The sequence below is a fragment of the Ahaetulla prasina genome, chromosome 2 (assembly GCF_028640845.1).
Source record: "Ahaetulla prasina isolate Xishuangbanna chromosome 2, ASM2864084v1, whole genome shotgun sequence".
In the NCBI taxonomy this organism is placed as follows: Eukaryota; Metazoa; Chordata; class Lepidosauria; order Squamata; family Colubridae; genus Ahaetulla; species Ahaetulla prasina.
The window spans coordinates 279,746,569-279,770,812 of NC_080540.1; the positions used below are offsets into that span (position 1 = coordinate 279,746,569).

General features: G+C 40.1%; 1 protein-coding gene across 3 annotated transcripts in view; it reads left to right on the forward strand.

Annotated features, from left to right (window-relative positions):
• The window catches only part of RANBP3L (RAN binding protein 3 like), a 64,533-nt gene that overhangs the window by 8,521 nt on the left and 31,768 nt on the right, over window positions 1–24,244 (forward strand). For all 3 annotated transcript variants that reach the window (XM_058170126.1, XM_058170125.1, XM_058170124.1), the window contains 10 exons: window positions 8,094–8,149; window positions 10,241–10,277; window positions 12,453–12,527; window positions 12,833–12,907; window positions 13,616–13,687; window positions 15,622–15,758; window positions 16,240–16,322; window positions 17,086–17,170; window positions 20,097–20,190; window positions 21,935–22,068. In XM_058170126.1, the coding sequence (XP_058026109.1) occupies window positions 8,094–8,149; window positions 10,241–10,277; window positions 12,453–12,527; window positions 12,833–12,907; window positions 13,616–13,687; window positions 15,622–15,758; window positions 16,240–16,322; window positions 17,086–17,170; window positions 20,097–20,190; window positions 21,935–22,068 (848 nt within the window). The remainder of the gene's footprint in view (window positions 1–8,093; window positions 8,150–10,240; window positions 10,278–12,452; window positions 12,528–12,832; window positions 12,908–13,615; window positions 13,688–15,621; window positions 15,759–16,239; window positions 16,323–17,085; window positions 17,171–20,096; window positions 20,191–21,934; window positions 22,069–24,244) is intronic.

A 24,244-nucleotide genomic window follows, 5' to 3' on the forward strand; every position in this document is an offset into this window, starting at 1 on the left:
GGTACCACTGATTCTATACTTGTGCATTTGGTTTTTCTTACCTAAATATAAAATTTTACTTTTCTCTTACTTTTCTCTCCATCCATTATGTTGCCAGTGGGTGTTTTTATATGTTACTTGCAGATACTGCTGCCTCAAAAGCTTCAAACAATGTGATCTTTCTTTGGAACTTCCCTATTTTTGCACCCCTATTGTGACAGAATAGCCACACAATGACCTTGGGCTGGATGTAGAAGAACAGTCCATGGGATATGATATGTGGGAGTGATCTTCGGAGATGAGAGGAAGAGAGCCAGATTAGACAACAGTGAGATAAGAGGCAGCTGAGCCCACAGAAGCAATGAAGCTATGTTAAATGACTCAGAATAGAGGCTCCCTAGTTTCTTGAAGCATAAAGACAAAGAAGAAATGTACTTTCAGGCTTGCAAAATTCTCTTAAAATAATGTAACCTTATAATAAATTTAAAGCTAAGTCTTCTGGATGTGTTCCTTATCTGGAGTACTTTGCAAGACTGACATCATGTGAGAATGTGCTCATTTGTAGAGGCCACCAACTGATACCCTTATTTTAATCAAGTCTCATAAGTCTACATCATCAACAAGCTTATAACTCTAGAAGGACATTGCTCACTTCTGCATGCATCTACCCATCCCTGATCAGTCTGCTTTCTTTCTTACAGTCTTCTTCTTAGTCATTCTATCAGTGAATTCTTCTGAATATGTTTTAAAACACAGTTGGGATTGATCCAGTCTACTTTCATGGCTATGCATTTCAAAATGTTATTGCTCAAGCATGTTTGCAAGCATGGTAGAGCTTACAAAGGATAAACAGCCAATCAGCAATTGCCTACCTTGACCAGTAGCTGAGCACAAGCAATTGTTTAGTATTCACTATTGTCCACCTGTGCTTTCTACTATTATTATGAAGTGCTTGTCATTCTGCAGTGGCCCTTGTTGCTTGAAACAGGATTTCTTCGTAAGAAGATGAGTTATGATTAGAACAGGGGAATCCAAGAAAGCTTACACTCATAAGGATCCAGTCACAGCTTCTGAGCAGAGGGCATAGCCAGTTTGGTCTAGGGCTGTGATGGCGAACCTTTTTGGTACTGAGTGCCCAAACCGGGACGCGCCCACAGGCACACATGTCCACACGGCTGAGCACCAGAAACCTGAAGACCAGCTGGCTGGCGCATGTATGAGCACCGGCCAGCTGGTCTTCTGGTTTCCAGCGCTACAGCATATGCAAAGACTAGCTGGCCAGCTCGCATGCATGTGCTGGAAACCAGAAGAGCAACTGGCGGTGGCGCGTGCCCACAGAGAGGGCTCTGCTTGCCACCGCTGGCACACGTGCCATAGGTTTGCCATCACAGGTCTAGTGGTTAAGGCACCTGGCTAGAAGCCAGGAGTCTGTGAATTCTAGTCCCACCTTAACCATGAAAGCCAACTAGGTGACCTTGGGTCTGGCACTTTCCCTCAGCTAACCCACAACCCAGTGGTGTTGTTGTTGTTGTGGGGGAAATGGGAAGAGGAAGGGGTATTAGGTTTATTTGCCATCTTAAATTATTTATAAAAATAATGAATGAATGAACAAATAAATGAACCAGCGAATGAATGAGATAGCTCAATCCTTTGCTGGAAGTGCAGCCTGTCTGGAAGAGCCCTTAATGTTCTCTACATTTCTCTCCTTGTATTTTTTTTTTCTGAAATAAAATGCTTTTCTAGACTCCAAAGAATGGATCATGTTTTCTACAGTAAAGAATAAGTTTCTTCAAGTTTGAATTCAATTAACTCTGAAGAAGCTGAACTGCTTCTCTATGGGGTTTTATTATGCCAATTGCCAATGGCTCCAAAGCTCAACCTTTGGAGTTTCTTCTTCTGCTTCAGGAATAGCAGTAGCGCTTAGACTTATAGACTGCTTCACAGTACTTGACAGTTCTCTCCAAGCAGTTTACAGAGTCAGCATATTGACCCTGACAATCTGGGTCCTCCTTTTACCAATCTCAGAAGGATGGAAGGCTGACTCAACCTTGAGCCTGGTGAGATTCGAACTGTCAAACAGCAGTCAGCAGAAGTAGCCTGCAATGCCCCATTCTAACCACTGCACCACCACAGATCAATAACCCTTCAAACTTCTCACTCCTTCTTTCCCAACTTCTTATTGAAAAGCTAGCAGGAAATGAGAGATAGGTAGAAAGAGAGGCATCAGTACCTCAGCCATCCTTCTCATGCCAGTAGTAGCCAGTCAGGTAGGTAGAAATAATGCAAGAGAAGATCTGGGCTATTTAAATATGAATCAGAGAAGGATTGGAAGAATGCAATAATTAGAAATGAACTTGATGAATTCTGAAACCGCATTTATGAACAAAGTTCTCACCAACTCTTTAGTTTTGCATGCCAACAATACAAGGCAAGCTTACAGAAAACCATTTTAAGCTGTTCTACGGATAAGAATGGTTCTTCCTTGAATTTAAGGTGTACAGAACCATTTGTTCCCTATGAATGGGTGCGTGAGTGCCATAAATGGCCTTCACTGAAAAGGTTTTCATTAAAAAAAAATTTGGGAATTAATGTAGAACTATATGCTCTAGTTCTGAAGAATAGAGTAGAGTAAAGTAAAGTAAAGTAGAGGAGAGGAGAGGAGAGGAGAGGAGAGGAGAGGAGCGGAGAGGAGAGGAGAGGAGAGGAGTGGACTGGAGTGGACTGGAGTGGAATAGAATAGAATAGAATAGAATAGAATAGAATAGAATAGAATAGAATAGAATAGAATAGAATAGAATAGAATAGAACGTCTCAAGTCCATGTTTTTCTAATAATGCTGCTAAGAGGCTGAAAGAGTTAACTGAAGAGAAATGCTTGCTGTTCACACATTAAAGCATTTCTGAATTAATTTTGTCCAAAATTCATCTTTCCTGTTGAAAACCTGCACAATCATTGATATCTAACTGGGAATAATGTGGGAAAATTACATTAAGGGAACACTGCTGTCCAAAAGACATATGTGCAACCAAGTGGTATGAATAAGGAAAAATGTGCAAGAAAGTATGTAAAAAAACCCATCTAAACAACTTTTTCTTGTCAAACTGATGCAGAGGAGCAGTATGCGCACTTGGAATGACAAGAATCCATGGGAACTGAAATAAACAATTTCATCACCAGTGCTGATACTTTCTCCAAATTCTTCCTGGTCTTGTAATTTTTTCTCCCTTCACCCAGGCTTCATAATGAGAAAGGAGGCTGATGGGAGAGGAAATCATTGAAAAAAATTGGATATTTGCAGGAAAGTTCCCATACATTACTTAGTAAAAGGGAGGAACATGTTATGTGCATTTCTCAGATGAAGGTAATTTTCTTATGATTCCCCCCCCCCCCATGGTATCTGGAATCTTCCCACATAATAAAAGATGAATGGAATTCTGGCCACCCATATCTATGTCAAAAGTATTATGGAAATATAGATACAATTTTAATGGGACCCTTTGTTCAGCCCAGAGGTGCTTAGATTATGGGATGTTGCAAGCAATTTGGAGGAGCTTCAAATAATTTGAGAGGTCATGATTTTTTAATTAGATTTGAAACCCATCTAACATTCTGATTTTATCTGTACAAACTATGCAGCAAAATTTGAGGATTTCTCTGATTATAGAGATTAACGTGTATTTATTTATTAAAAGTGGCACATTTATTTCATGGCCAACCTTAATGACAACAACAATCATTTGTTTTATTCATTTATTTATTATTTTAGGGAGTTGAACAGGCAGTGCAAAATTTGAGCATCATTTGACTAGGCAATTAGACTAGTGAGCTACTGCCAGTATAGACCTATTTAATCAATGGGTCGGTCCAGATTTATTGAACAACAACTCCCAGTATTCCTAACCACTTTGGCCAAAGGAATCAGTCTGTTGTTCTTTAATATAATACAGTGATGTCCCCTCATGTACACTGCCATTCAGAAATCAACCAATCACAGACACATCCTCAGTTCCTCCCAACTCAGAGCTTTAGCTATTTAAAAAATTGCTTCTAATTTTGGTATAGAAAAATGCTTGTTCCTTGCCAACTTTCAGTGGCCTTGAAGCTTTGGTACAGAGTGATTTATCAATATCTGATCACACTGAGTCAGAGGTATTGTTTTTCAAAATCCTTTCTCCTGCCTCCTTCCTCCTCCTATCCTGCTTTTTCCCCCCCAGAGGCTCAAGGTCATTCTTCGTCCCCACTTTTATTCCCACTACAATGATTCTGCAAGGGAGGTTAGGCTGAGACATAATAAGGACTAAACCATCCAGGTAGATGTTCTATCTGAGTATGGATCTGAACCTGCATTATTCTAATTCTAATTCTAATTCTAAGTCACACTAGATGCTGCTTTAGGATCTCTTTCCAGAGCACGATACCATAGTCTTTTGAGACTGAAGGATGCCAATGCAATTCTAATTCCAGCCCAATATCATAATCACTAACCCACTCTATCCCATCGCTGTTTAGACTTGTTCAAAAGCCAGCACAGAGCTTTCTCAACTGTAGTCATCTTCCCCACTGTGCTGAAACATAATTAGAATTATTAGAATTAGAAGAGTATTAGAATTATACTAATAGAATAATTATATTCAATCATACTACTAATTTTTAAATCTTGTACCTACATTTATAAATCAGTTCAAAAGAGACAATGGAGCAAACTGGGATGAGGTTTACTAAGATGGGGAAGGGTCCTAGAAATCCTATGTAAAACAGTTAAAGGATCTAACTTTTAAGCTTTTAAGAAAAGACTGGACAGCCACTCGTCCGGAATGCCATTGGCACAGGTTGGACTAGAAAACCTCTGTTATTCTGTTATGTAAATATCTGAAGGGCTGTTCCTGAGAAGTGGGAATGTACTTGATCTCTATTGACCTAGAGGGCAGGATTTGGACCAGGGGATAAAAATTACAAGGAAGAAAGTTCAGATTGCAGTTCAGGAAGACTCTTCTGATTATATGAACTGTCAGCCAAGTGAACGGTTCTCCTTCGTTGTTGTTAGTTGCGAAGTCATGTCCGACCCATCACGACCCCTTGGACAACGTTCCTTCAGGCCTTCCTGTCCTCTACCATCCTCTGGCATCCATTTAAGCTCACGCCGACTGCTTCAGTGACTCCATCCAGCCACCTCATTCTCTGTCATCCCCTTCTTCTTTTGCCCTCCATCTTTCCCAGCATTAGGCTCTTCTCCAGTGAGTCTTTCCTTCTCATTAGGTGGCCAAAGTATTTGAGTTTCATCTTTAGGATCTGGCCTTCTAAAGAGCAGTCAAGGTTGATCTCCTCTAGGACTGACTTGTTTGATCGCCTTGCAGTCCAAGGGACTTGCAGAAGTCTTCTCCAGCACCATAGTTCAAAGGCCTCAATTCTTTGGTGCTCAGCTTTTCTTACAGTCCAACTTTCACAGCCATACATTGCAACTGGGAACACCATAGCCTTCACTATACGCACTTTTGTTGGCAGGGTGATGTCTCTGCTTTTAAGTATGCTGTCTAGCTTTGCCATAGCTTTCCTCACCAGGAGCAAGCGTCTTTTAATTTCTTGGCTGCAATCCCCATCTGCGGTGAACTTGGAACTTAGTCGGTCACTACCTCCATTTCTTCCCCATCTATTTGCCAGGAATTGAGAGGTCTTCTCCTTCTCCTTCACTAGAGGCCTTGAAATAGAGCTGGATTTTTATTTTCCAGAGGTGTTCTTCCAGAGATCCTGTACTGAGTTGAGAATTGATAGAAAGTGCAGCTTCTGATATTAAAGATGCTTCCAGATACAACATTTGGGGGAATGGTGTTTTTTTTTCTTCCAGGAAATGCTGTCTTTCATATGTAATCATGCAGAAAAGTGTCATACTTTTGACTGATACAATGACAGGGTGCCCAACAATTTCCTTCCTTATATAATTCTTTTCCTAGGATTGTTCCACCAGTTCTAAACATTTTTACCCACCTTTGAATGAGAACTAGAAATATTTGTATAGGATAGGATATATACCAAAATTACGATCTCTTTAAAGCAGGAGTCTCCAACCTTGGCAACTTTAAGACTTGTGGACTTCAACTCCCAGAGTTCCTCAGCCAGCTTTGCTCAGCCAGTTTTTGAAGACATGTATATTTATGTGTTTATATATTTATGCTCATATACAAAGGATACCCTGTAAAATGCTAGTTTTACACTTGCGAACTGTTTCGGAATATTCTAGCATTAATAAATGTACTAATGAAGCCCAAGTTATCTCTAAATATCTTAAATATAGGTGTGATGAATCAGCTAATACGTTTATATGTTTTCCTTGAGGTAAACTCAGACGTGTTATTCGAGTCTTGAGGGATGATTCAAACTGGGCTCAAATTATAGCTTTGTGAGTTATGTTAATCTGTTTTTCTTTAAATATGCATTTCGGTTTTCAATAGCTCCCTGAAGGAATAGAATTCTACCCATGTTTCTGCAGTTCAGGGCTATAATTATTAATAATTTGGGATAAATATTTTATTATGTCCTTATAAATTGAGTCCTGTGTACAAGCAAACAGCATGGCCTTTTTCAAATGGTGTATGATTACACATAGATGTTTATTGGATTTTCACACTAATGTTACTTTTAGTAAATGTCAAAGAATAATCCTTTGATTTCAAGATGACCAGTCAATGGTTCACTGGATATTTTAGTCTCCACTGAAAGAGGGAGATGTCTTTAGTGGTGTAGTGGTGAAGATGTTGGACTAAGGCCGGGGAGAACCCGAAGCCACCCATCCTCATCCATGAAATTTCAGAAGGGGCCTTTGGGCATGCTCCTCTCCCAATTCGTGGGGTTGCCTGGAGGGAAAATGGAGCAGAGAAGACAATGAACCAGGGGTGAAATCCAGCAAGTTCTGACAGGTTCTAGAGAACTGGTAGCGGAAATTTTGAGCAGTTTGGAAAACCGGTAGTGGAAATTTTGAGCAGTTAGGAGAACCGGTAGTGGAAATTTTGAGCAGTTTGGAGAACCAGTAGTGGAAATTTTGAGTAGTTCAGAAAACCAGCAAATACCACCCCTGGCTGGCCCCAGAGTGGATGAGAATGGATATTTTGCAATTTCCATCCCCCAGGAGTGGGGAGGGATTGGGGATTTTGCAGTATCCTTCCCGTGCCACGCCCACCAAGCCATGCCCACCAAGCCACACCACGCCCACCAAGCCACGCCCACAGAACGGGTAGTAAAAAAAATTGGATTTCATCACTGCAATGAACCACTAGAGCATGGATGTCAAACTCGTGGCGTCATGTTGCCATCACGTGACATATCACAATGTTTTTTCCCCTTCATGGAGCTGCGGTGGGTGTGGCCTGCATGTGACGCATCCAGCCCACGGGCTGCCAGTTTGACACCCCTGCACTAGAGGAAAGGGAGGATATCAGTTAAACAAACAAACAATATATAGTTAACATTAGACAAATTGGATAGATTTTGTCTAATCTGTGATAGCAATACTTCCTGACATATAGGAACTACATGTAATAATATAAATCGATTGTATCTAATTACAATCTGTTTGTGGAACACACTTGCAGTCTGAATCCAGGAGCAGCCAATAACTATATTCTCAGGTTCTAAAGCATATTGGAATTCTATTTTCATATTTTCTCAAGTTAGAAGTCTGTAGCTGAATCACATATGCATTTTTGTACACAAATTCTACATTTTCAATAAGGGTAGTGGTGGGGCAGTGGTTAGAGTGCAGTATTGCGAACTAATTCTGCTGACTGCCAGGGGATTGATCCTCACCGGCTTAACGCTGCCTCAGCCTCCCATCCTTCTGTGGTTGGTAAAATGAGGAGCCAGATTGTTGGGGACAATATGCTAACTCTGTAAACTGCTTAGAGAAGGCTGTAAAGCACCATGAAGTGGTATATAAGTCTAACTGCTCTTGCTATATATGCATCCCTAAATAGAAAAGGTGACTCTTGCAGATTTGAAGACAACGTGATTTTGAAGACCAAATTATTGCATTTTCAAGAGGAAAGAGGGAAAAAAAATAGAAACCTGCAGACAACAAACTGGTCTATGTGATTTCATGTTGGGATTTTCTGTTCTACTTCCAGATAGTTCAGTGATTGCGCAGCCCATGTTTGTCTTCAAGAAGGAACGACCCTGCAAGGTAAGACCTGAAAGTTGTCCCATCCTTCTGGCATTTGTTTAAGATAATTTACTCGTCGTACATGGATCCAAATGGTGGGTGAAATGGGATTGCCAGTTTATTTGAATGTCTGTGTCAACCTCAACGTGGAATTGTGCTGATTTCAACTGTTGTCGCTTCTCAGTTGCCACACAGACTCGGAGGGGGGGAGGGGAGCCACCTGTGGAATGCCGGTTCCAGACAGCAGACAACAACAAGAATCCAGTTCTGTGGGAACCGAGGTCGTTCAGCCATCTGGGTTACTAAGGCTAAAGGTTTTACTGATGTTAACACAATATTGGGACTGCTAATTGGACAATGTGACACCAACTAATGAGGGGAGGGGGATTTGATTCTTTATGCGAAAACCATGGGGATTAATTAGAGTTGGTTTTGCTTCGATTCATGCTGATGTGAGGTATCTAATAAAGTTTAGTACAAAGAGACTAGAAAGTTTCAAGTCTGCTTGCTTGCTTGAGTTCATCAGTCGGGACCTTGACAGTCTACACAGAAACAGTATCTGCAGAAAGAGAAATACTAATTGACGTGGATTCCTTTATATCTTTGCGAATCATCAGCACACATACCAACTATTTATGGTAGTGTGATTGGGAAAACATGGATTAATGTGATGTCCTATTTAGGTACATGTTTGTACGTACGGCAACTTTAAACCCCCCGATGTTATTCTGCATAAGCATGAAGGTACCATCAGGTTTGATTGCTCTTTCTCCATTAATTGGATTCAGGATAATATCTGAATTGAGCTCCTTCCAGTTCACATCACACTAATTCAGGCATCCCATAGTGAAGCCAGAAAGATGTTTTCACTGAATGCCTAGTACCGTGATGGCGAACCTATGCTATGCGTGCCACACAGTGCCTTCACAGTGGGCACACAAGCCGTTGGCCCAATTCAGCTCTGCCCCACATGCACACGTGCCTCCCACCAGCCAGCTGGTTGTTGGATCTCTGCCGTGCATACGCGGGGGTGGGGTGCATGCGGGGGCCCACATGCACATGCTCAGGGGAGGGGCGATGTGCAGGGATCATACGCACATTGCATTTTGGGGGTTAGGGCGCATGCTTTGGGCACTTGGTCAGGAAAAGGTCACTGGACTAGTATGAATGGAAAACACATATTCATAATTACCATTATGTAAATTAACAATAAGATTAATGAAGTTTGTTGTGTGTATGGTGAACTGTTGTTCTTTTTGGCTCAAGAGGAGAAGATATGGTTTCATCCAAAAAAGGTGGAATTATCTTCCGCAGGAGGTACCGTCCTTATGTGTAGGAATTCAACTTTCAGCCTAGCCTTACTAACTAGGAATTAGGGGAGCTGAAGCCTACATAGCAATAGCAATAGCACTTAGACTTATATACCGCTTCACAGTGCCTTACAGCCCTCTCTAAGCGGTTTACAGAGTCAGCAATATTGCCCCCAACAATCTGGGTCCTTATTTTACCCACCTCGGAAGGATGGAAGGCTGAGTCAACCTTGAGCCTGGTGAGATTTGAACTGCCAAATTGCAGGCAGCTGGCAGTCAGCGGAAGCAGCCTGTAGTACTGCACTCTAGCCACTGCGCCATCGTGGCTCATATATCTAAGGAACAGGTGAATCTGGCATAATCTCCGGTGTACTTTCAAAAACTTTGATTGATATGGATCATACAATATAAACATTCAACAACCACACTGTGCAAAGGCTCAATGATGGCTTGGCTTCAAGACTACAAGACAAGTGTTGTGCAAAGACTATTCATGGAAAAGCAGGAAGAAAAAGCTATGGATTTGAGCCACTAAAAAAGGCACTTGCAACTTTACGCTGACCACCGCCAACTAATTCCCTTCTTTGGCTTCACTCTTTTTTTGCAATAATTAGACTTGCATAAACAAATTGTTTCTTGCCTAGGAAACTGGTTTAGTTATGCTGTGTCAAGAGATCAGTGACAGGCTTGGCAAAAGGAGCTTGACAGTCTGAATGTCCATCCTATCTATTTAAAAAAAAGAAAAAAAATTGACACCTACAGCTTTTCATTTAAGGTTTAACCAATCTTTCTTTTTGTTTAGAGGCCTGCAGAAGATCCATTGCACAAGACTGAAAACGGTAATCATGCTTTTTGTTCAGAAATCTTTCTAGGCAAATTTGTGGAAAGGGGTTGGTTAGAACAGGGGTCTACCCAGCTTTGCTGGCTGGGGAATTCTGGGAGTTGGTCCTCCAGGCTTAAAGTTGCCAAGGTTGGAGACTCCTGGGTTAGAACATTAGTGTGGAATAAATTGTATAGTTGGCTAGAGATTAGAAATGGTAAATGATGAAAAAGATGATGAAAACTCATATACACACATACAAAAAATGGTAATGCATGAAAGAAAATGAATTGTCCTAAGGATAGGTAGGATAGAATATATATAGAAACAAGGGATAATGGGACAAAAAAGATAAGTATAATTAAATAAAGTGAGTTGGGGGGGAAAGAATGTAAATATTAGAAGAATAGAGAAACGAAGCTGATGTAAAGAAGGAGTATATGTTTTAAGTTACTGTTTGTTACGTTTTGTTGGTTTTCTGTTTTCATTTGTTAAAAAATTATACACATACACACACACAGATAGAGAGGGAGAGAGAGAACATTAGAACTGGGCCTCAGAATCCAAATAAAGGTAATTCAATTAGTGACCTTTCAAAGTTACAACAGCACTGAAAAAACACAACTTACAACCAGACCTCACACCCCATGGATACTTCACAACCACATTTGGGACCAAAATTGCTGTTGCTAAGCAAGGCGTTGAGTCATGCTTGATTTTATGGCCCTTTTTTGCCACAGAGGTCAAGTAAATCAGTGCTGCCATTAAGTGAATCACACAGTTGTTAAGTGAATCCAGCTTTCCCCATTGATTTGACTTGTCGGAAACCATTTGGGAAGGTCACAAATGGCCATCACATGATCCATGGGCTGCGGCAACCATCGTAGTATATACATGCCAGTTGCCAAGTGTCTGAATTCTGATCACATGACCATGGGCATGCTGCCATGGTCATAAGTGCAAGGATCAGTTGCAAGTCACTTTCTTCAATGTTGTAATTTAAAACAGTCACTATATTTATTTATTATTTATTTATTTATTTAGATTTTTATACTGCCCTTCTCCCGAAGGACTCAGGGCAGTTCACAGCCAGATAAAATAGACAATAATATAAATACAATATAAAATTCTATTAAAAAACTTATTCAAATTGGCCAAGATTAAAAGAAATTTAAAATCATAAAACCCAATCAAAAATTAAAAACCATATAAATCTAAAATCCTATGCCAGTCCTGCGTGAGTGAACAAATAGGTCTTCAGCTCGCGGCGAAAGGTTCGAAGGTCAGGGAGTTGGCAAAGTCCTGTGGGAAGTTCATTCCAGAGGGTGGGGCCCTCCACAGAGAAGGCCCTTCCCCTGGGGGTCGCCAGCCGACATTGCCTGGCAGATGGTACCCTGAGGAGTCCCTCTCTGTGAGAGCGCACAGGTCGATGGGAGACATTCGGTAGCAGTAGGCAGTCCCGTATATAACCCGGCCCTAAGCCATGGAGCGCTTTAAAGATAGTAACTAGCACCTTGAAGTGCACCCGAAAGACCACAGGTAGCCAGTGCAGTCTGCGCAGGAGTGGTGTCACATGGGAGCCACGAGCGGCTCCCTCTATCACTCGCGCAGCTGCATTCTGGACCAGCTGGAGCCTCCGGGTGCTCTTCAAGGAGAGCCCCATGTAGAGAGCATTGCAGTAATCCAAGCGAGAGGTAACCAGAGCATGAGTGACCGTGCATAGGGCATCCCGGTCGAGGAAGGGGCGCAACTGGCGAATCAGGCGAACCTGATGAAAAGCTCTCCTGGAGACAGATATGAATGTTGTAAGGTGAGGACTACCTGTATATTATAGGGATTAGCTGGAGTTTTATATGATTATCATGTGTTCATATCATTCATTAATTTTTATTACAGTCATAATAAATAGAACGAATAAAAACACTCAATAAATATACAATTAAAAATTCTAAAATAAAATAATAAATAACAGATAAAATTTATGATAAAATCCAGTCTGTCAATTATACATGGTGTAACTATACTAAAATCATAATCCATAAACTGTGTGGCCCCATAGTCAGTTTATTACTAAAAGGGAAAGAAATAAGCAGTGCAAAGGATTTGCCACATTTGCTATATAAAATGGTTTTCACACATGTTGCCGACGAATCCCCAGTGCTGCTTATCATGTGTTGTGTTTTTCTGCCTTTAGTTCCCAGTGGATCCCGAAAACGTGCAAGAGCTTCATATTTTTCTTTTCAGCCCTCTGAGTCAGAGTCCTACAGAGGTAAGGCTTCTCTCTTAACCATTTGTTTTATGTTCCATTTACATTGGCAAGTACAGCTTTCCAAAATTTAGTTTATTGAAATGTTACATCTCGGACTTAAGTCATGCTGAATGTCATGCTTTTATTTCTAACCATTTCAAATAAATGATATAGCAGAATAAAAGTAAGGCGAAATTATAGGTATAACAAAATACCGAAACCTATCTTACTGGTTAGCAAAAATAAGTACCCACTATAACTACGTCAGATTATGAAATTTAAAATGCTACTGGAGAAAAAAAATATCTTAATACTTACATTTCCAGAAACTGTATGTTCCAAGAAACAATCAAGAACATCATCCTTTATCATCATTCCAACATTTCCACCGTCTCAGCCAGGTAAATTAAAAGTTGATCTAGAAAGTGAATACATAAAATTGATATGGAAACATATTTAAATGGAGTTAGCCTAAATTTAAATATTTCATTTTAAATTATTTTAATATTTGTAATGTTGTTTTTTATATGGCTGTAAACCGCCCTGAGTCCTTCGGGAGAAGGGCGGTCTAGAAATTTAAATAAATAAATAAATAAATAAATAAATATTTTTTCTTTATTTTCTTTTCATCCCTTTCTTCTTCTTCTTCTCCTCCTCCTCCTCCTCCTCTCCCTCTCTCTCTCTCTCCATTTTTAAAATTAGGCTCATTCACATTAGTTTCATTCTTGGCCACTTATTGTTCTGACAGAAAATGGGATATCAGTACTAGACTCCTGCTAAAATAAATTACATTATTATATCTCAAATCCTCTCTGGCTGGCTCCAGCTTCCTTGTCCTCTGTTATCCCCATCAGCTTGCTGGCTCAAAAAATATCTCTTGCAAAGGGCTAGTCTGTATCTTTAGGCTGGTCCCTTCAATCAATTATCTCTGTAAGAGAGCTTTGATGAGTTTAAATGGACTGGATATCATTCTTGCAAAAAAAACAAAAAACAAAACCATTAAAAGTCTTGGAAAAGCTTGAGAAGATAAAGCTGGGTATAATGTTAACATCTGGGGAAAAAAATAACACAATTTTTGTTGAACATTTTGGAAAATGTTTGCTTTACAGTAAAGAAGAACAACGTATTCATGACTTCGGGCCTATCAGAAGATTGTATTGATGTGAAAGCAACAGAACAAGGTATGGAGAATTATTTAAATATAACGATCTTATCCCCATCTGGTGTGTAAAAGCTGGTAGAGAAGAAAATAGAAAAGGCAAAAGATTGAGGAAAATTAGCGAAGCATAGATATCAATCAGTGACTGACACAGCACTGTCTCTTTTCATCAAGTAGTGTTGTACTGTTGTGCTGTACTGTACACTGTATCTCTTTTGTATGAGTTTGACCTTATAGGTTAGTCCTCAACTTACGACAGTCATTAGTAACTGTTCAAAGTTATGGTGTAGCCCCAAAAAGGGGATTTATAACCCAGATTTGAAGTTCCAAAATCCCCCCCCCGACCAGTCATGCATTTTAGATGCTTTGGTAATTGGCCTGCATTTATAGCCATTGGTAGAGCCCCGTAGTCACATGACTGTAATTTACAACGTTTTTGCCAGAAGCTGAGGTTTACCTCTGCCTCATAATCTGCCTGTCAGTCCTGGAGCCATTTTCCCCTGGCATCTCCAGGGCTGCCACAGTGGAGGCCAATCGAGCTGTAGGAAACGGGAGTGGGCAGGTAGATTGTAACGAGGGGATTGTAACCAAAATAAAATTCTTTCCTCTGAGAACCAAGGATGTTCCCACCAGGTGCCAGGAGGTGGGATTCGAGACCAGATGAACTTTGGACCATGACCTGATTGGACCATGTGATGGGATGCATGGGCAGGGGGAGGAAAAATATACTTTTAATTAAGGGTGAAACCCAAGAGAGTCAGTTAGAGTCAGTTTTCCCCAGATGTGCAAATAGGACATGTCTAATAAATCTACACTTTGAGGAATAAGCCTGCCTCGGATTCTGTTGGGGGTGGTTACTTGGAACCCTGAAACTGTCCCATAGCCAACAACGGATTCTCTTAACAATTGTGACATTACAACCACCACAAAAAAGGTCATAGAATCAGATATGGCCAAATGCTGGCCTGGTTTACTACCCATCATCAGACCAGTTCGGGCGAACCGGTAGTAGTGACCTGAGGGTGGCCTGGTGCTATGTCATTCTATTTAGCCACATTTTCTAAGTCGCGTGCATGCATGCAAGCCACACACGCGAGGAAAGAACATGCACAGGCCAGGCGCATGTGTGGAAGGCGTGCACGCGAGTGAAATCAGCATGCATGTGCGCGTACTCACATTTTCTGTGCACAGCAAACCGGCGGTAAAATTATGCAAAACCCAACTCAGCCCACCCCAACTTATGACCAAAATTGTAGGTTCAATTATAGCCATAGGCCCACTGTACAACACATGTATAAAAGGCTTGAGATGCAATGATGTTGCTTTTATCAGAAGGAACGTTTTGTTTCTATGGGGAATGCTGCTGTCACTCACTCTTCCTACTGAGGAACAACCAGCTCTTCATCTGTTATAAACCATCAGAAGAAAGAGATGTAAGGTTTCAACCTTGTGACTGTTCTGGGTATGATTTCAATCTTAGAGCTTTCCACTGTTGGTTTTCTATTCCAATTATAGCTTTGGGGATATCTGCCATAAAACTAGTTTATCAAGAACTGAGTCCTTGCATGCGAGCCTTATAGACTGTGTAGCAGGCAGGTGATTCTGATACACGATGCGCGAAAGTTCAATCCTTAAACATCCATGTGGACGTATGTCGTAAGACTTGATTTAAGCAGGTATATCACTTCTATCCTACATATTTATACCTTCAAAGAGGAAAGATGTAAAATGGTGCAGGGAAAATGAGAACTGTGAAATATTTGCTAAATCTGAGGGAAATCTAGCTGCCATGGTCCTTGAGGGAGAATAATAATAGAGATATCCAGGCACTATAGCAATCACAAAATTCTATTTTTTCACTTGGAAGAGCAACTTTTAAGAAACCCAAGTACAAGAAGACTGTCACCAAGAAAGAATAGCATGAATTAAATTCCTTTTTATATTTTATTTTTCAAGATCTTCCAACAAGCAACAGACAAAAAGAGGTTTTAAGGCCTGCCAGACTGCAACCGCCACAACTGACGACATATAGAATAGAAAAGAAGAAAACTGGTGAAAATCTTCCCGAGGGAAATCATGAAACAGACAATCAGGTAGAATATAATGTACCATCAAGAGTACGTGTTATTATTCTTTTAGCCATCAAGTTCAGTTCATATAAGAAAGCTTTCCACAGGTGCTTTTCAACAAGCAGCTGGACTTGGTTTTTTCCTTGAAAAAGTTTTGCTTCTCATCCAAGAACTAAAGAAGCTTCTTGGATGAGAAGCAAAATATTTTCAAGGGGGGAAAAAAAACCAAGAAAGTCCAGCTGCCTGTTGAAAACATGTCTTTGGGATGTTTCAAAGCCTTCTTTAGGCAAATGTGTTAGCCAAATCCAACAAAATTGTTTTTTTCTGGGTTTTAGGAGAAATAGTTCCCACGAAAAAGGGCAAATTTTGGTACCTAACAATACAGGTTTCTTACTTCTGGAGGCTAATGCTGTAGTGGGAAGAATAAAACAGATGGGGAGATTATCACAATCTGTGTGTTTTAGAGTGCACATGAAAGAAATGTGATTTAATGAATTGTTTTTAGATGTCTGAAGATACCTATGCATGGGTTGATATCTCCAAAAAGCTTCCTCACCCGTTACAGATTTCCAGCTCTAGCACAACACAGTAAGTTAATTAAAATCTATTTAAATGATGATGATTGAAAGAAAGAAATATTCAGTCATTTGGTCAATCTTTTCAATTATTTTGAATTATAAGTTGGGGTTGCCGCTTTACAACCTGGAAAAGTAGGGCATACGTTCAGATTTTGAGATAGAGACAAGGAAATTTGAGAAGGATGCCACCATAAAGAACAAAGGTCAAGTCTTGGATAGTTAATAGAATTATTACAGAGAGAATTTTATGAGCTTTTTTCATGAGGGAGGGAGGGAGGAAGGGAGGGAAGGAAGGAAGGAAGGAAGGAAGGAAGGAAGGAAGGAAGGAAGGAAGGAAGGAAGGAAGGAAGGAAGGAAGGAAGGCTCTTTTCAAAGTTAGGTCATAATAGTAACAAGTTTACAAGGTAAAGGATAGAATAAACTGATTTTACTATAAATAAGTATGGCAGCTCAAGTTTACAAAATAGAATGTGCAGGTTGCAATGGGGTAAAAAATAACCATAGGAGAAACAGTGGCTGATAACAACAACAACAACAACAACAACAACGAGTTGGAAGGGACCTTGGAGGTCTTCTAGTCCAACCCAGGCAGGAAACCCTACAACACTTCAGACAATGTCTGATTGTCTATTTGTTTGTCTCAGCCTCTCATCTATCATCACTGTTCATACTATTTTATAAGCCATTTAGAGCCTTGTTTGGTTTAGAGCAGTGTACACATTCTTGTAATTAAGTAAGTAAACAAATATATGTTCCTTTTTTTTTTATTCAAGCAATCGAATAGCCAAAGACAGAACTGTCTCAGAAAGTGAGCATTCTAACTTTGTATTTGGAGAAAATATAGTAGAAAGAGTTTTGGTAAGTATTAATGAATGCTTTAATACCAATGAATTTATTAATGAATTTATATTTGAAGGGCATAGTCATTTGCATTTCCCATTGTTAAAGTCAAACCTAGATGATCAGGAAATAACAGTTAAAGAGAGATTGTTCTCAGTCCAGTCATTTCAGACATATGTTTCATAATATTTGCAATACTCTTAGTGCCAATAAATTATCAGTTTGAAACTGGCTGCTTATGAGTTTGGCTTTCTCCTGGGCTACAAAAATAATTTTATTCTAGTATACTATCTAAACAGCACTTGAGCCAATAATAAAATTTATATTTATTTCAAAAATTTATGAATAATCATTTCCGTTGCACCAATCAGCAGATAAAAATAGCCCAATCCCACCCATTAAATATTTCACCTGCTATTTTCTGCACATCTGTTTCTATTAAACAAATCATATCTTCAACATTGTTCGGAGTTGAAATGTTCTGTGGCTGCTTGCAAGATCCCCACGAGTGGGATCTGGGCAATCCTTAGTGATACTGATAGAGGAGAATATTTGTAGCTCAAGGCTGAAATGAGGGGTCCTTGGTGCTCTCTAAACTTAGTTGTTTTCTTGCAGACGTTTCATTACCCAAACTAGGTAACATCATCAATGCGCAATGCAGTGATGATCTTATCCAGTTTTGATAATGAAACATCTGAGAAAATAATCAACCACTCAGAGAGCACCAAGGGCCCCTCAATCCTTAAGGTAAAGGTAAAGGTTCCCCTCACACATACGTGCTAGTCGTTGCTGACTCTAGGGGGCGGTGCTCATTTCCGTTTCAAAGCCGAAGAGCCAGCGCTGTCCGAAGACGTCTCTGTGGTCATGTGGCTGGCATGACTCAACGCCACAGGCGCACGGAACGCTGTTACCTTCCCACCAAAGGTGGTCCCTATTTTTTCTACTTGCATTTTTACGTGCTTTCAAAACTGCTAGGTTGGCAGAAGCGGGCACAAGTAATGGGAGGTTACCCCGTTACACGGCAGCACTAGGGATTCGAACCGCTGAGCTGCCAACCTTTCGATCGACAAGCTCAACGTCCTAGCCCCTGAGCCACCGCGTCCACTCTCAATCCTTAGTGGAGGTTTTTTTTTTAATAATAGTAATAATGTTTATCTGTGATGTTTATTTTAAAGATTGGCAAAGCCTAGCACGTAGCCAACTATATTCATCCACGAGAAAAATCAAAGGGCTTTCTATACAACTAAACGTGGGTGGAGGGAAGGAGCCTTCAGATTAGCAATTTAAAGAAAAAACGAAGAGGTGGAAAGGGGCATAGAAAAGTTCCTTAACTTTTTATCTACGCTCTATTGCCCCCTTGTGGTCAGTAAGTCCCATTAGGTGCTGAAAAATCAGTGCAATTCAATTAGTGTTTCCACCAAACAGATCTGCAGGAAATGGGAATGACACTATTCATCCATTGGGTAATTCCAGGGGTGAAATCCAGCAGGTTCTGACAGGTTCTGGAGAACCGGTAGCAGAAATTTTGAGTAGTTCAGAGAACCTGCAAATACCACTTCTGGCTGGCCCCAGAGTGGATGGAAATGGAGATTTTGCAATATCCTTCCCCCAGGAGTGGGGAGGGAATGGGGATTTTGCAGGATCCTTCCCCTGCCACTCCCACCAAGCCATGCCCACAGAATCGGTAGTAAAAAAAAATGGATTTCATCACTGGGTAATTCTATAACTGGAAAGTATTCACATTACAAATTTAGGATCATCTAATACAACATGGTTAAAATACTTTTATTCTCAACATCTTAAAAATACATTATTGGGATATACACATTTCTAGAAGATACCATGTAAGCATGTGAATAACTGAGAATAGCAAAGTGTATCCAGAGGGCTAATAAATGTGTTACTTAATGGCTTCTTCTGATTAAATGAGAATTTATGGATCTAGGAATAAATGTTGGAACCCTTACCCAATTTGGCACAAACATCCAATGCTATATTAAATAAGAAATTCATGTTGCTTCTGACCCATGCATTTTAGACCATTAGTATTGAATAAATCAGGAAGATTAAGTAGGATCTTGGTATATGTCGTCAAGAAAATCCATCTAAACAGGGCTAATTATGGCAACTTTTGTTTATATCCCAGATACTTAGCTTAAAAGATAACAGGATTTTGATCATTTTAGTCTGTATTGAAGCAGTATGTGTTACCTATTTAATGCACAAACACTTATATTAGATATGTTTTATTCTAAGATGCAAAATAAATAATAAATTTATAGTCAAAGGGCACCAGAATTTATTTAATGTGTATAGAATCTGGATCAAACTTAATTTTTGAAAGAAAATTTCCACTAGACTTATATAATATAGCAAGATATTTGGAAAAAAAACCACGTTAACTTGCTTTATTAAAGACAGGATAGGAATGTACCCATCTATCACTACCGTATGAGAGATCATGGGACTGCCACTTACTGCCTTGGTTCATAGAATAGAATAGAATAGAATAGAATAGAATAGAATAGAATAGAATAGAATAGAATAGAATAGAATAGAATAGAATTTTTATTGGCCAAGTGTGATTGGACACACAAGGAATTTGTCTTGGTGCATATGCTCTCAGTGTACATAAAAGAAACTGAACCTTAAGAACAGGTTAAATAAACCACAGTCATGTATTCACATAACATGCTGTTCCAAAACAAATAAATTATATTATAGACTAATAATGATGTCCTCCTGCACGTTATTTAACACAATGTCTGAGTTCTCTCACATACTGAACCACAAATTACCTAATGCTATTTTAGCCTAGCGTAGCTTAGCCTATGACACTGTATACATTTGCAATACCTTTCACATGTTTAAAACACAATATTTTTGTTATCTTTCCAGACCTAATTGTATTAATTCAAATCAGAGCTTTCTCCGATTTTTTTAGAAACCTGAGAAATCGCCAGAATTGCAGTCCAAGGATATCAGTGAAAAGGAGCCAATCTGTGCCCCAGATTTCCAAACCGTTCCCCCATGCGCAAGTAGGTGCTTTTTTCTTAGAAAATAATGGCATAAAATTGATGTTGTACTTTCATGACATTGTGTGTGTGGTTATTGTATTAAGCACTGAGAATTGGGCTTCCCCAACCAGAACACGTTGACACTTCCATAATCCCCTGCAAAAATGCCTCTCCCTCCCTCCCAGGTAGTGATGAGAGTTACATCTACAAGAGTCCAGAATGGGGATGGCTGATTTAAGGCAAAGAGAGACTCAGAAATGAACATGTCATATATATCATATCAGAGTACTTTGTCTTTCTAGCCTGATATATTCCTTGCTAATTTAGCATATTTTTTAGGCTATAAGACGCTTTGGACTATAAGACGAACCTAGCTTTTGGGGAGGATTTTGGTTTGGCTCCAAGTCTGAGGTCTTGTCAAACGAGTCCCAGCCACGAAAATTTACACTGGACCCAGGATAACACACGACACCACCAACAATCATCCTCACCAGATTCAAACCCAAACCCATCCCACAGATGAAGCACAACCACCATCCAGAAGCCAGACCATGCTGGCACCACTTGCTGCTGCGCCCCCCTCCGATCCCCACACAAAGCAAGCTGACACACGCCAGGAACACATGACAAGACCTCGGACTCGGAGCCAAACCAAAACCCGGGATGCTGCATCACAGCCATCTGCTCAAGACATCACATCACAGAACTCCAGAGGCCACAACACCAAAGCTCAGGACATTACAACACAACCTACTACCCAGGATGTTACAGCACAAGACTCAGGAGGTCACATTCCCAGAACTCAGAACATTTCTAGGAAGCCCATTACCATTACAGGAGGTCACATTCCCAGAACTCAGGATGTTTCTACACAGCCCATTAACCAGGTAGTTACAACACAAAAGACTGGGACACACTCACACAGGATGCTATGAAACAGCAGACCAATCTACAAACACTCACTCCATCTATCAATCAAGATGCAACCACACAGCCAACCAACCCGCTCACAGCAACACTCCCCACCTCCCCACCAGTATTTATAGAGACGGCAGCTCCGACCATGCTTTGCTCGCACAAGCACAAAGCCGAAAGCACCAGCCTGAAGATGATGAGTGAGACCTCGTCGAAACGTCACCAAGATAATCTCAACCTTACATGGGAAAAGACCCGAATATGCCAAGACCTACATATATATATAAAACCAAATTTGTGTTTTGCTGATAAATAAAGAGAGACTAGTATAGATCTATTTCAAGCTATTTAGTTCTCATCAGCTAGCCATACCCTTACTTGGATTTGAACTTGGGTATGATTAGCTGATGAGAACTATCAGCAAAACACAAATTTGGTACAAAATAGTTTGTTGTGAAAGCGACTGCCTGAGGGCTCCTGGATTGAAATTGAAAGGCGAAAGGGAAGCAGTATGCTCCCACCAATATTGGGGCAGACCAGGTGCTTCGATATATGTATGTATGTATATGTATATGTATATGTATATGTATATGTATATGTATATGTATATGTATATACATACATACACATACACACACACACACACACACACACACACATCACAGTTAATCCATCCAATCTCACCAACTTCATTGCCACAGAGGTGTCTAATTCCATGTTAATAATAGCTAATTTTGAATTGAAATCAATTTGGAGATAATGTATTTAATATCTATAATATTCATTGCTGTTGTAAGACCTTCCTCCCATAGCAATTTCATTTTCTCTTCCTTACTTTCTTGTGAAATAGCACCTCATTTTGCTAAGGATTCAACACTAGCAGAATCAGCTGCTGCTTACCTATCCAGCAAAACAGCACAAAGATATTTATTGGAGGAAATAGAAATTACAACAGGAGAAGAAGAGGAACACAATGTTTTGCAGGTATATATCCCTCTGAACAGTTGTTGATGTACTGATTTAGCACAGTAGCTTTATGGTTTTTGTAACTGTATGTCATGAGAAGGAAGGACTCACTGGAGAAGAGCCTAATGCTGGGAAAGATTGAGGGCAAAAGAAGAACGGGATGACAGAGAACGAGGTGGCTGGATGGAGTCACTGAAGCAGTAGGCGTGAGCTTAAATGGACTCCAGAGGATGGTAGAGGACAGGAAGGCCTGGAGGAACATTGTCCATGGGGTCGCGATGGGTCGGATACAACTTCGCAACTAACAACAACAAACAGCATGTCAATGGGAGTTAGGCATGCTGCTGATTTTTTTTAATTGAAGCCAACTACTGAATGAGGAATATTATCTCATTTAGTGTCAGTAATTTATTTTAGTTCATTTGGTCACAAGTAATCCTCAGTTTACAACTACTGTAGTTGCTTACTGGTTTTTCACAGTTATTCACAGTTACAACGGACTCAAAAAATGTTATTTACATCCTGTCTTCAAACCTATAATTGCTGTACCATCCCCATAGTGAGATGATTATGTTTTGGACATTTAGCAATTGGTTTGCATTGATGATTGATTGCAGCTTCTCTCAGTCACACGATCATGTTTTGCAACTGTTTTCTGGCCAAAACTGGCAAACAATACCCATTGGTTAAGCTAGATTCAGATTTATGATCATGCAATGTGCTTACTGAATTGCTTGATGACTATTGTAAGAACTGTTGTAAAACAGTCACATGGTGACTCAACTTACAACTGCAATGTCTTATGTTCAAAATCTGGGGCTTAGTTGTGGTTGTAAATTGAGGTCTACCAATAGTTAGTATGTGACATATCTGTCATCTGTCCCAAAGGTGCTTTTTCAAGAGGCAACTGGACTTTCTGGTTTTTCTTTGAAGACGCTTTGCTATTCATCCAAGAAGCTTCTTCAGCTCTGACTGGATGGTGGGGAATGGAAGTGCTCCATTCAAAGCTGAAGAAGCTTCTTGGATAAGAAGTGAAACGTCTTCAAAGAAAAACCAGAAAGTCCTGTTGCCTCTTGAAAAAGCACCTTTGGGACAACCATGATCTGGATGACTGAGAATCTCCATAGATGTAACTGTCATCTGTTCTTTTCCTTAAACATAGCTTCCTCAAAAGTTATTTAATTGTAATGATCAATTTTCACAGTCATCTGAATTCCACAACAGTTTCTGAGGAGTTATCAAACTAGTCACAAAGAAAATGGAAATACAGCCGTGAGCACTAAAAAGCCACTCCACTTCATGTAGGGTCCTAAATTACACTAGACCAATTATATCTTCACATGTTTCTGTCTTGTACGTGTGTTGTTGTTTTAGAAAAACCAGGTAGCAATAAAAGCAATTGCTTCAATACTGGGCAAGATAATGTTCAGGAAATGTATTTTCATTATCCATGTAAATCCTTTTATAGTTGTCTAAGGGATGGTGGTTCAGGGGCTGGGATACTGAGCTGGTCGATCGAAAGATCGGCAGTTCAGTGGTTCAAATCCCTAGTGCTGCTGTGTAACGGGGTGAGCTCCCGTTACTTGTCCCAGCTTCTGCCTAACTAGCAGTTCAAAAGCACGTAAAAAATGCAAGTAGAAAAAATAGGGACCACCTTTGGTAGGAAGATAACAATGTTCCGTGCGCCTTTGGCGTTGAGTCATGCCGGCCACATGACCACGGAAACGTCTTCGGACAGCGCTGGCTCTTCGGCTTTGAAACAGAGATGAGCACCGCCCCCTAGAGTCGGGAACGACTAGCATGTATGTGCAAGGGGAACCTTTACCTTTTAAATCATACAACTAATCCAGTTGTCTACAAGTGCAGCAGTTAGAACTGCCTAAATTGGAAGCTTTTGTCAAAGAGCAAATGTTATGTTGACCAATTGTCTGAGACAGCAGGAAAGGGGCTGCCCCCCTCAATCTTTTGACAGTAGACAGACAGAATCACTGATTTTTACTAGACTGAGGCTGGATACGTGTAGAAACCCTCTTAGCTGAATCTGCATATGAACTTCAATCTAGATATAATTTATCATTCAGCTAGCAATCTGCATAGTGAAATCTGCTTTTTCACACACTGGATTAGGATAATCAGTCGTGCTTGCTAAGCAAATACACTCTTAGCAAAGAAATCCATTTTTTTAAAAAAATAA